At 41.2% G+C, this 13,300-nt stretch overlaps 1 protein-coding gene across 1 annotated transcript in view; it reads right to left on the reverse strand.

Moving 5' to 3' along the window:
* Nucleotides 1–13,300, reverse strand: part of NUP98 (nucleoporin 98 and 96 precursor) — a 655,099-nt gene that overhangs the window by 609,563 nt on the left and 32,236 nt on the right. The window contains 3 exon segments of the mRNA XM_053705662.1: nucleotides 11,177–11,356; nucleotides 12,065–12,166; nucleotides 12,680–12,784. Of these exon segments, the coding sequence (XP_053561637.1) occupies nucleotides 11,177–11,356; nucleotides 12,065–12,166; nucleotides 12,680–12,755 (358 nt within the window). The 5' untranslated portion in view covers nucleotides 12,756–12,784.

The following is a 13,300-nucleotide window of genomic DNA, read 5'->3' on the forward strand; positions in this document are numbered from 1 at the left end:
AGGCCCCAAACCGGATTGAAAAACGTTAAAAAACGTTAAGTCAATTGAGCACCTTGCCACAGCTCTGCTGAGGCTCCTACCTGCCCTTAAATACGATTTTGTGCAGAAATAACCCCTTAGAAATGGTCCTCAGATGCCAGAGGACTCCTCTAGGGAAGCTGGATGTCTCAGTCTGAATTAAAACTGCGCAGTTAGAGCGCTAAAATAGGCTCCTCCCACCATGTACTGGATGTCAGAGGGGCCACCACAAAAAAGGGTGGGCCTCATGGACTCTTGCTAATATGAAAGAAATGAATTTATCAGGTAAGTTCTTACATAAATTATGTTTTCTTTCATGTAATTAGCAAGAGTCCATGAGCTAGTGACGTATGGGATAATGACTACCCAAGATGTGGATCTTCCAAGCAAGAGTCACTAGAGAGGGAGGGATAAAATAAAGACAGCCAATTCCGCTGAAAATAATCCACACCCAAACTAAAGTTTAAATTTTATAATGAAAAAAACTGAAATTATAAGCAGAAGAATCAAACTGAAACAGCTGCCTGAAGTACTTTTCTACCAAAAACTGCTTCAGAAGAAGAACACATCAAAATGGTAGAATTTAGTAAAAGTATGCAAAGACCACCAAGTTGCTGCTTTGCAAATCTGATCAACCGAAGCTTCATTCCTAAACGCACAGGAAGTAGAAACTGACCTAGTAGAATGAGCTGTAATCCTTTGAGGCAGAGTTTTACCCGACTCGACATAAGCATGATGAATCAAAGATTTCAACCAAGATGCCAAAGAAATGGCAGAGGCCTTCTGACCTTTCCTAGAACCGGAAAAGATAACAAATAGACTAGAAGTCTTTCGGAAAGACTTAGTAGCTTCAACATAATATTTCAAAGCTCTAACTACATCCAAAGAATGCAATGATTTCTCCTTAGAATTCTTAGGATTAGGACATAAAGAAGGAACCAAAATTTCTCTACTAATATTTTTAGAATTCACAACCTTAGGTAAAAATTTTAAAGAAGTTCACAACACCGCCTTATCCTGATGAAAATCAGAAAAGGAGACTCACAAGAAAGAGCAGATAATTCAGAAACTCTTCTAGCAGAAGAGAAGGCCAAAAGGAACAAAACTATCCAAGAAAGTAATTTAATGTCCAAAGAATGCATAAGGTTCAAACGGAGGAGCTTGAAGAGCCCCCAGAACCAAATTCAAACTCCAAGGAGGAGAAATTGACTGAATGACAGGTTTTATACGAACCAAAGCTTGTACAAAACAATGAATATCAGGAAGATTAGCAATCTTTCTGTGAAAAAGAACAGAAAGAGCAGAGATTTGTCCTTTCAAGGAACTTGCAGACAAACCTTTATCCAAACCATCCTGAAGAAACTGTAAAATTCTCGGAATTCTAAAAGAATGCCAGGAAAAATGATGAGAAAGACACCAAGAAATATAAGTCTTCCAGACTCTATAATATATCTCCCTAGATACAGATTTACAAGCCTGTAACATAGTATTAATCACAGAGTCAGAGAAACCTCTGACTAAGAATCAAGCGTTCAATCTACATACCTTAATTTAAGGATTTGAGATCCTGATGGAAAAAAAAAGGACCTTGTGACAGAAGTTCTGGTCTTAACGGGAGTCCACGGTTGGCAAGAGGCCATCCGGACAAGATCCGCATACCAAAACCTGTGAGGCCATGCTAGAGATACCAGCAGAACAAACGAGCATTCCTTCAGAATATTGGAGATTACTCTTGGAAGAAGAACTAGAGGCGGAAAGATATAAGCAGGATGATACTTCCAAGGAAGTGACAATGCATCCACTGCTTCCGCTTGAGGATCCCTGGATCTGGACAGATACCTGGGAAGTTTCTTGTTTAGATGAGAGGCCATCAGATCTATTTCTGGAAGACCCCACATTTGAACAATCTGAAGAAATACCTCTAGGTGAAGAGACCATTCGCCCGGATGTAACGTCTGGCGACTGAGATAATCCGCTTCCCAATTGTCTATACCTGGGATATGAACCGCAGAGATTAGACAGGAGCTGGATTCCGCCCATACCAGAATTCGAGATACTTCTTTCATGGCCAGAGGACTGTGAGTCCCTGCTTGATGATTGATGTATGCCACAGTTGTGACATTGTCTGTCTGAAAACAAATGAACGATTCTCTTTAGAAGAGGCTAAGACTGAAGAGCTCTGAAAATTGCACGGAGTTCCAAAATATTGATTGGTAATCTCACCTCCTGAGATTCCCAAACCCCTTGCGCTGTCAGAGACCCCCAAACAGCTCCCCAACCTGTCAGACTTGCATCTGTTGAAATTACAGTCCAGGTCGGAAGAACAAAAGAAGCCCCCTTAACTAAACGATGGTGATCTGTCCACCACGTCAGAGAGTGTCGTACAATCGGTTTTAAAGATATTAATTGAGATATCTTTGTGTAATCCTTGCACCATTGATTCAGCATACAGAGCTGAAGAGGTTGCATGTTAAAACGAGCAAAGGGGATCGCGTCTGATGCAGCAGTCATAAGACCTAGAATTTCCATGCATAAGGCTACCGAAGGGAATGATTGTGATTGAAGATTTCGACAAGCTGAGATCAATTTTAGACGTCTCTTGTCTGTCAGAGACAGAGTCATGGACACTGAATCTATCTGGAAACCTAAAAAGGTAACCCTTGTTTGAGGAATCAATGAACTTTTCGGTAAATTGATCCTCCAACCATGATGTTGAAGAAACAACACAAGTCGATTCGTATGAGATTCTGCTAAATGTGAAGACTGAGCAAGTACCAAGATATCGTCCAAATAAGGAAATACCACAATACCCTGTTCTCTGAATACAGACAGAAGGGCACCGAGAACTTTTGTAAAAATCCTTGGAGCTGTTGCTAGGCCAAACGGCAGAGCCACAAACTGGTAATGCTTGCCTAGGAAAGAGAATCTCAGAAACTGATAGTGATCTGGATGAATCGGAATATGCAGATATGCATCCTGTAAATCTATTGTGGACATATAATGCCCTTGCTGAACAAAAGGCAGAATAGTCCTTAAAGTTACCATTTTGAACGTTGGTATCCTTACATAACGATTCAATATTTTTAGATCCAGAACTGGTCTGAAGGAATTCTCCTTCAGTACAATGAAGAGATTTGAATAAAACCCCCGCCCCTGTTCCAGAACTGGAACTGGCATAATTACTCCAGCCAACTCTAGATCTGAAACGCATTTCAGAAATGCTTGAGCCTTCGCTGGATTTACTGGGACACGGGAAAGAAAAAATCTCTTTGCATGAGGCCTTATCTTGAAGCCAATTCTGTACCCTTCTGAAACAATGTTTTGAATCCAAAGATTGTGAATTGAATTGATCCAAATTTGTTTGAAAAATCGTAATCTGCCCCCTATCAGCTGGGCTGGAATGAGGGCCACACCTTCATGTGGACTTGGGAGCTGGTTTTGGTTTTCTAAAAGGCTTGGACTTATTCCAGACTGGAGATGGTTTCCAAACTGATACCGCTCCTGAGGGCAAAGGATCAGGCTTTTGTTCCTTATTGTGACGAAAGAAACGAAAACGATTAGACCTAAAATTTACCTTTAGATTTTTTATCCTGTGGTAAAAAATAATTTATGCTTACCTGATAAATTCATTTCTCCTGTAGTGTAGTCAGTCCACGGGTCATCCATTACTTATGGGATTATAACTCCTCCCTAACAGGAAGTGCAAGAGGATCACCCAAGCAGAGCTGCTATGTAGGTCCTCCCCTCTACGTCATATCCTGTCATTCGACCGAAACCATACGAGAAAGGAGAAACTATAGGGTGCAGTGGTGACTGGAGTTTAATTAAAATTTAGACCTGCCGTAAAAAACAGGGCGGGCCGTGGACTGACTACACTACAGGAGAAATGAAGTTATCAGGTAAGCATAAATTATATTTTCTCCTGTTAAGTGTAGTCAGTCCACGGGTCATCCATTACTTATGGGATACCAATACCAAAGCTAAAAGTACACGGATGACGGGAGGGACAGGCAGGATCTTTACACGGAAGGAACCACTGCCTGTAGAACCTGTCTCCCAAAAACAGCCTCCGAAGAAGCAAAAGTGTCAAATTTGTAAAATTTTGAAAAAGTGTGAAGTGAAGACCAAGTTGCAGCCTTGCAAATCTGTTCAACAGAGGCCTCATTCTTAAAGGCCCAAGTGGAAGCCACAGCTCTAGTAGAATGAGCTGTAATCCTTTCAGGAGGCTGCTGTCCAGCAGTCTCATAGGCTAAACGTATTATGCTACGAAGCCAAAAAGAGAGAGGTAGCCGAAGCTTTTTGACCTCTCCTCTATCCAGAATAAACGACAAACAGGGAAGAAGTTAGACGAAAATCTTTAGTTGCCTGCAAATAAAATTTCAGGGCACGGACGACGTCCAGATTGTGCAAAAGTCGTTCCTTCTTTGAAGAAGGGTTAGGGCACAATGATGAAACAACAATCTCTTGATTGATATTCTTGTTAGTGACTACCTCAAGTAAGAACCCAGGTTTAGTACGCAGAACTACCTTGTCTGAATGAAAAATCAGATAAGGAGAATCACAATGTAAGGCCGATAACTCAGAGACTCTTCGAGCCGAGGAAATAGCCATTAAAAACAGAACTTTCCAAGATAACAGCTTGATATCGATGGAATGAAGGGGTTCAAACGGAACACCTTGCAGAACGTTAAGAACTAAGTTTAAGCTCCACGGCGGAGCAACAGTCTTAAACACAGGCTTAATCATAGCCAAAGCCTGACAAAAAGCCTGAACGTCTGGAACTTCTGCCAGACGTTTGTGTAAAAGGATAGACAGAGCTGAAATCTGTCCCTTTAAAGGATTACTTTCTGTTATAATTTTTAAGCTAAACAACTAACATATTAAAGTTAATAAATATTAATTAAAACCTACTGACCTATATTTTCTCCAAAACGAAGTTTCATAACGTTCTAAAAGTTATATCTTTTATTCGCCGATGATGTCACGTTATCCTGCCCACTATTTTCAGCACTGCATGTTCAAAATACTTAAACCAATTACTTTGTGTTTAAAGCGCCATTTTGAAACCTAGGCATTGTAAACGGATTGGTACAGAGCAAAGGATACCCACGGAGTGGGTTTGGAAAACAATTCAATTTGCAGACAAGATTTCTGATATACGGTAGAGATATGTTAATGAAATGCTATTGATAAAAAGCGTATTTGGGGTAGTTAATTAGTAACAGGCATAGAAAATATTTACTTACAGTGGCCCTTTAACGAACTAGCAGATAAACCCTTTTCTAAACCCTCTTGTAGAAAAAACAATATCCTAGGAATCCTAACCTTACTCCATGAGTAACTCTTGGATTCGCACCAATATAAGTATTTACGCCATATTTTATGGTAAATTTTCCTGGTAACAGGTTTCCTAGCCTGTATTAAGGTATCAATCACTGACTCCGAGAATCCACGCTTTGATAGAATCAAGCGTACAATCTCCATGCAGTCAGCCTCAGAGAAATTAGATTTGGATGTTTGAAAGGACCCTGAATCAGAAGGTCCTGTCTCAGAGGCAGAGACCATGGTGGACAGGACGACATGTCCACTAGATCTGCATACCAGGTCCTGAGTGGCCACGCAGGCGCTATTAGAATCACCGATGCTCTCTCCTGTTTGATCCTGGCAATCAATCGAGGAAGCATCGGGAAAGGTGGAAACACATAAGCCATGTTGAAGACCCAAGGTGCTGTCAGAGCATCTATCAGCACCGCTCCCGGGTCCCTGGACCTGGATCCGTAACAAGGAAGCTTGGCGTTCTGGCGAGACGCCATGAGATCCAGATCTGGTTTGCCCCAATGATGAAGCAGTTGGGCAAACACCTCCGGATGAAGTTCCCACTCCCCCGGATGAAAGGTCTGGCGACTTAGAAAATCCGCCTCCCAGTTCTCCACGCCTGGGATGTGGATCGCTGACAGGTGGCAAGAGTGAGACTCTGCCCAGCGAATTATCTTTGAGACTTCCATCATCGCTAGGGAACTCCTTGTTCCTCCTTGATGGTTGATGTAAGCCACAGTCGTGATGTTCTCGGACTGAAACCTGATGAACCTCAGAGTTGCTAACTGAGGCCAAGCCAGAAGAGCATTGAAAATTGCTCTTAATTCCAGAATGTTTATTGGAAGGAGTCTCTCCTCCTGAGTCCATGATCCCTGAGCCTTCAGGGAATTCCAGACTGCGCCCCAACCTAGAAGGCTGGCGTCTGTTCGTACAATCGCCCAATCTGGCCTGCGGAAGGGCATCCCCTTGGACAGATGTGGCCGAGAAAGCCACCATAGAAGAGAATCTCTGGTCTCTTGATCCAGATTTAGCAGAGGGGACAAATCTGAGTAATCCCCATTCCACTGACTTAGCATGCACAATTGCAGCGGTCTGAGATGCAGGCGCGCAAATGGTACTATGTCCATTGCCGCTACCATTAAGCCGATTACCTCCATGCACTGAGCCACTGACGGGTGTTGAATGGAATGAAGGACACGGCAAGCATTTAGAAGTTTTGATAACCTGTCCTCCGTCAGGTAAATTCTCATTTCTACAGAATCTATAAGAGTCCCTAGAAAGGGAACTCTTGTGAGTGGCAATAGAGAACTCTTTTCTACGTTCACCTTCCACCCATGCGACCTTAGAAATGCCAGAACTAACTCTGTATGAGACTTGGCAGTTTGGAAACTTGACGCTTGTATCAGAATGTCGTCTAGGTACGGAGCTACCGCTATGCCTCGCGGTCTTAGTACCGCCAGAAGAGAGCCCAGAACCTTTGTAAAGATTCTTGGAGCCGTAGCTAACCCGAAGGGAAGAGCTACAAACTGGTAATGCCTGTTTAGGAAGGCAAATCTTAGATACCGGTAATGATCCTTGTGAATCGGTATGTGAAGGTAGGCATCCTTTAAGTCCACAGTGGTCATGTACTGACCCTCTTGGATCATGGGTAGGAGTGTTCGAATAGTTTCCATTTTGAATGATGGAACTCTTAGGAATTTGTTTAGGATTTTTAAGTCCAAGATTGGTCTGAAGGTTCCCTCTTTCTTCGGAACCACAAACCGATTTGAATAGAATGCTTGCCCGTGTTCCGTCCGCAGAACTGGGTGGATCACCCCCATTAGTAAGAGGTCTTGTACACAGCGTAGAAACGCCTCTTTCTTTATTTGGTTTGCTGATAACCTTGAAAGATGAAATCTCCCTTGTGGAGGAGAAGCTTTGAAGTCCAGAAGATATCCCTGAAATATGATCTCCAACGCCCAGGGATCCTGGACATCTCTTGCCCAAGCCTGGGCGAAGAGAGAAAGTCTGCCCCCCACTAGATCCGTTTCCGGATAGGGGGCCCTCTCTTCATGCTGTCTTAGGGGCAGCAGCAGGTTTTCTGGCCTGCTTGCCCTTGTTCCAGGACTGGTTAGTTTTCCAGCCCTGTCTGTAACGAGCAACAGATCCTTCCTGTTTTGGAGCGGAGGAAGTTGATGCTGCTCCTGCCTTGAGGTTACGAAAGGCACGAAAATTAGACTGTTTGGCCTTTGATTTGGCCCTGTCCTGAGGCAGAGCATTGCCCTTACCTCCCGTAATGTCAGCGATAATTTCTTTCAAGCCGGGCCCGAATAAGGTCTGCCCTTTGAAAGGAATATTAAGCAATTTAGATTTAGAAGTCACGTCAGCTGACCAGGATTTAAGCCATAGCGCTCTGCGCGCTTGGATGGCGAATCCAAAGTTCTTAGCCGTAAGTTTGGTTAAATGTACGACGGCATAAGAAACAAATCCGTTAGCTAGCTTAAGTGCTTTAAGCTTGTTCATAATTTCATCCAATGGAGCTGTGCGAATGGCCTCTTCCAGAGACTCAAACCAGAATGCCGCCGCAGCAGTGACAGGCGCAATGCATGCAAGGGGCTGTAAGATAAAACCTTGTTGAACAAACATTTTCTTAAGGTAACCTAATTTTTTATCCATTGGATCTGAAAAGGCACAACTATCCTCCACCGGGATAGTGGTACGCTTAGCTAAAGTAGAAACTGCTCCCTCCACCTTAGGGACCGTCTGCCATAAGTCTCGTGTGGTGGCGTCTATAGGAAACATTTTCCTAAATATGGGAGGAGGGGAAAAAAGGCACACCGGGTCTATCCCACTCCTTGCTAATAATCTCTGTAAGCCTTTTAGGTATAGGAAACACGTCAGTACACACCGGTACCGCATAGTATCTATGCAACCTACATAATTTTTCTGGAATTGCAACCGTGTTACAATCATTCAGAGCCGCTAATACCTCCCCTAGCAATATGCGGAGGTTCTCAAGCTTAAATTTAAAATTAGAAATCTCTGAATCTAGTCTCCCTGGATCAGATCCGTCACCCACAGAATGAAGCTCTGTCTTCATGTTCTGCAAATTGTGACGCAGTATCGGACATGGCTCTCACATCAGTGCGCTCTGTCCTTAACCCAGAGCTATCACGCTTGCCTCTTAATTCTGGCAATTTAGATAATACTTCTGTCATAACAGTAGCCATGTCTTGCAAAGTGATTTGTAAGGGCCTCCCTGATGTACTTGGCGCCACAAAATCACGCACCTCCTGAGCGGGAGGCGAAGGTACTGACACGTGAGGAGAGTTAGTCGGCATAACTTCCCCCCCTCGTTGTCTGGTGATAATTTCTTTACATGTAAAGACTGAGTTTTATTTAAAGTTACATCAATGCATTTAGTACACAACTTTCTATGGGGCTCCACATTGGCCTTCATACATAGTGAACAAACAGATTCATCTGTGTCAGACATGTTTAAACAGACTAGCAATGAGACTAGCAAGCTTGGAAAATACTTTTCAAATAAATTTACAAGCAATATAAAAAACGCTACTGTGCCTTTAAGAAGCACAAAAAGCTGTCACAGTTGAAATAACAATGAACCAAATTAGTTATAGCAACCAAATTTTCACATTAAATGCATTAAGTTAGCAAAGGATTGCACCCACCAGCAAATGGATGATTAACCCCTTAATACCAAAAAACGGATAACAATTTAATAATTAACGTTTTTATCACAGTCAAACACACTGTCACAGGTCTGCTGTGACTGATTACCTCCCTCAAAATGAATTTTGAAGACCCCTGAGCTCTCTAGAGACGTCCTGGATCATGGAGGAAGATTGTGACTGAATTTTTACTGCGCAAAAAAGCGCTAAAATAGGCCCCTCCCACTCATATTACAACAGTGGGGAAGCTAAGTTAACTGTTTCTATGCAGAAACAAAGGTTAGCCATGTGGTAAAAATCATGCCCCAATAAGTTTTATCACCAAGTACCTCACAAAAAACGATTAACATGCCAGTAAACGTTTTGAACATACATTTTAAAAGTTATGAAATGTTATTAAGGCTCATACATTACTTCAGTATTAACAGTATTTTCTGAGTCAAATTCCATTCCCTAGAAAAATACTTCAGTGTACACACACTCATCAGCCTAATACCAGTCGCTACCACTGCATTTAAGGCTGAACTTACATTACATTGGTATCAGCAGTAATTTCTCAGTCAATTCCATTGCTTAGAAAAATAATTTACTGCACATACCTCGTTTGCAGGGGGGCCCTGCATGCTATTCCCCTTTTTTGAAGTTACCTCACTCCTCAGCATGTGCGAGAACAGCCAGTGGATCTTAGTTACATCTGCTAAGATCATAGAAAACACAGGCAGATTCTTCTTCTAATGCTGCCTGAGAAACAAACAGCACACTCCGGTGCCATTTAAAATAAACTTTTGATTGAAGAAATAAAGTTTAAAAACACCACAGACCTCTCACAACGACCTATCTTTAGTTAGGTTGCAAGAGAATGACTGGATATGACATGTGAGGGGAGGAGCTATATAGCAGCTCTGCTTTGGTGATCCTCTTGCAACTTCCTGTTGGGGAAGAGATATAATCCCATAAGTAATGGATGACCCGTGGACTGACTACACTTAACAAGAGAAATAAGACTTACTTACCCCATTACACTCATCTACATGTAGTAGAAAGCCAAACCAGTACTGAAACGAGAATCAGTAGAGGTAATGGTATATATAAGAGTATATTGTCGATCTGAAAAGGGAGGTAAGAGATGAATCTCTACGACCGATAACAGAGAACCTATGAAATAGACCCCGTAGAAGGAGATCATTGAATTCAAATAGGCAATACTCTCCTCACATCCCTCTGACATACACTGCACGCTGAGAGGAAAACCGGGCTCCAACCTGCTGCGGAGCGCATATCAACGTAGAATCTAGCACAAACTTACTTCACCACCTCCATAGGAGGCAAAGTTTGTAAAACTGAATTGTGGGTGTGGTGAGGGGTGTATTTGTAGGCATTTTGAGGTTTGGGAAACTTTGCGCCTCCTGGTAGGAATGTATATCCCATACGTCACTAGCTCATGGACTCTTGCTAATTACATGAAAAATGTTAATTCTGTCTAAGTAATTGTACATAGTATCTACTTTGTACTTCTGTACTTGTTGTGATATTGTAACATGGAAGATCAGTCAGCAAGAAAAAACTTGTGCGCATATTGCACACTTGGCAATGTTACTATTCTGATATTTTCAACATTGTATTTTGCCTGAAAAAATAAAGTTTAAAAGCAGTTTAAAGTGTAATTTGAAATAAAAAGCTGTTTAAAGGGACACAAAACAAATTTTTTCTTTCACGATTTAGAAAGAGCATGTGATTTTAAACAACTTTCCAATTTACTTCTATTATCTATTTTGCTCCATTTTCTTGATATCCGTTGTTTACAAGCATATCTAGATAGGCTCAGTAGCTGCTGATTGGTAGCTGCACGTAGATGCCTCGTGATTGGCTCACCCATGTGCACTGCTATTTCTTCAACAAAGAATATCTAAAAAGTGAAGCAAATTAGATAATAGAAGTAAACTGGAATATTGTTTAAAATTGTAATATCTGTCTGAATCATGAAAGAAATATTTTAGGCTTCATGCCCCTTTAAGTTTAAATACACGGCAGTCCAGCAGCCAATCAGCATTAGGTATACAACTGATACTGCTTTACTAGTGATGCTCTACATTATGGTTATTTGTTGCAGGATTCAGTGAATAACACTAGCATCCCCAAGTGCTTAATAAAGAAGCTGTTCCGATACTCACTCCCGAAACCTGCAGGTTTGTTCTGGCCAAAGGCATTGTTCTGGGTTGCGAAGAGCCCTCCTCCAGTGTTGGTGGCCCCAAATAAGCTGTTTGGTGTAGCAGTAGATGCTCCAAAACCAAAGCCAGCGCTTGTAGAGGAGGTTGCAGGCTGGTTAAATGTAGTAGATCCAAAAAGCCCTCCTGGAAAGAGAATAAATCAGTGGAAAGCAGTAAATCTGAGTCACACGTTTTAAAGGACCAGTCAACACAGATTTGCATAATCAACAAATGCAAGATAACAAGACAATGCAATAGCACTTAGTCTGAACTTCAAATGAGAAATAGATTTTTTTATGACAATCTTAAAAGTTATGCCATTTTCCACTCCCTCTGTACCATGTGACAGCCATCAGCCATTCACAAATGCATACACACATTCTTGCACATGCTCAGTAGGAGCTTGTGACTCAGTTTAAATATAAAGAGACATTTTGTTAATGGAAGTAAATTGGAAAGTTGTTTAAAATTGCTGCTCTATCTGAATAATGAAAGGTTAATTTTGATTGAGTGTCCCTTTAACTACATAAGCAGTTATGTGAAGCTTCTAAAACAAGGAATGTAGTCACAGGAGCAATTATAGTCAAGGAAAGGGAAGACCATATATTTTTAGAGCACTTCAGAAAAAGATACCTGGAAAGAAAATACGGGTGACTTTGTGCAGAAAGTGTTTTTCAGAAAATTGTTATTTAATTTAAATTGTAGGAGCGCCCAGGCTCCTGGGTGTGTCGAGCCCTGACATAATCCATACAAGAAGATCAGCTTATCTTTTTTGCTCATATTTTTGAGAGGACGTTAGAAGGGACAAAGGATACTAGAGGAGAAACAGATTGAAAGGAGGAGAACTTATACCTGGTTTGTTCTGTGTATTTCCAAAAAGCCCACCGGTGTTATTGTTTGTGCCAAAGGCTGAAGTCCCAAATCCAGTGCTAGGGGTAGTACCAAAACCTGTTGCTGGAATAAAACATATATATGAATATAAATAACTAAATATTTAAAGCACTTTAATGACTCAAGAAAATATCAGATTCAGCAAAACTAGATCAATTTAGAACTGAGAAAATGTAAAAGGTTGCATAACAAAGCAAAGGTCCCCAATAAATCTCATTTTAAAGGACAGGATGGGCTACTATATATGAGTGTGTTACTACTTTTCAACATACACAGAATGCTACTTCTAATTTCTAGTCCAGACCTAGCAGACTTGAGGACATAAGGGGTTGGGACATATCAGGGACAATATAATGTGACAGAACAGACAAGGGGTTCTATATAATCAATGTCAAGTTACATCTATATCTAATAAAAACTAGAAACTAGAGCTAATAAAAATAGATGAATAAATTACAAGTTTAAAGTGTAGAGAAAAACCTTTGTGTAATGTATAATCTATATATCCTGTGCACTGCAGAAAAAAAAAAAAAAACAGTACCAGAGATGTCAGCTCCCATGGAAGCCAAAACTTACTTTGTCCAAATGTTGTTGCAGCTCCAAATCCACCAGTACCCCCTCCAAACGGGCTTCCAAATGATTTATTAAACATCTTCAAAGGGCTTCCAAATCTTCATAAAACTAAAGCAGAAAAAAAAAAATCAAGATCAAAATTCACAAGAAAAAAAAAAAATGTATGCTTACCTGATAAATGTATTTCTTTTTTGACATGATGAGTCCACAGATGATCTAATTACTATTGGGAATATCACTCCAGCCCAGCAGGAGGCGGCAAAGAGCACCACAGCAAAGCTGTTAAATATCACCAACCTTTCCTCCCAACCCAGTCATTCGACCTAAGTAAAGGAGAGAAAGGAAGTAAGGTGCAGAGGTGTCTGAAGTTTATAATAAACCAACAACCTGTCTACTCAAAAGAGACTGCACTCATTGTGTCAAAAAAGAAAAATCAGGTAAACATACATTTTGTTTTCTTTTTAATGACGATGAGTCCACAGATCATCTAATTACTATTGGGAATTAATACCCAAGCTAGAGTACACAGATGATACGGGAGCGACGAGACAGGGAACCTAAACGGAAGGCACCACTGCTTGAAGAACCTTTCTCCCAAAAGTGGCCTCAGCCGAGGTAAAAGTG

The sequence above is a fragment of the Bombina bombina genome, chromosome 3, assembly GCF_027579735.1.
Source record: "Bombina bombina isolate aBomBom1 chromosome 3, aBomBom1.pri, whole genome shotgun sequence".
Lineage (NCBI taxonomy): Eukaryota > Metazoa > Chordata > Amphibia > Anura > Bombinatoridae > Bombina > Bombina bombina.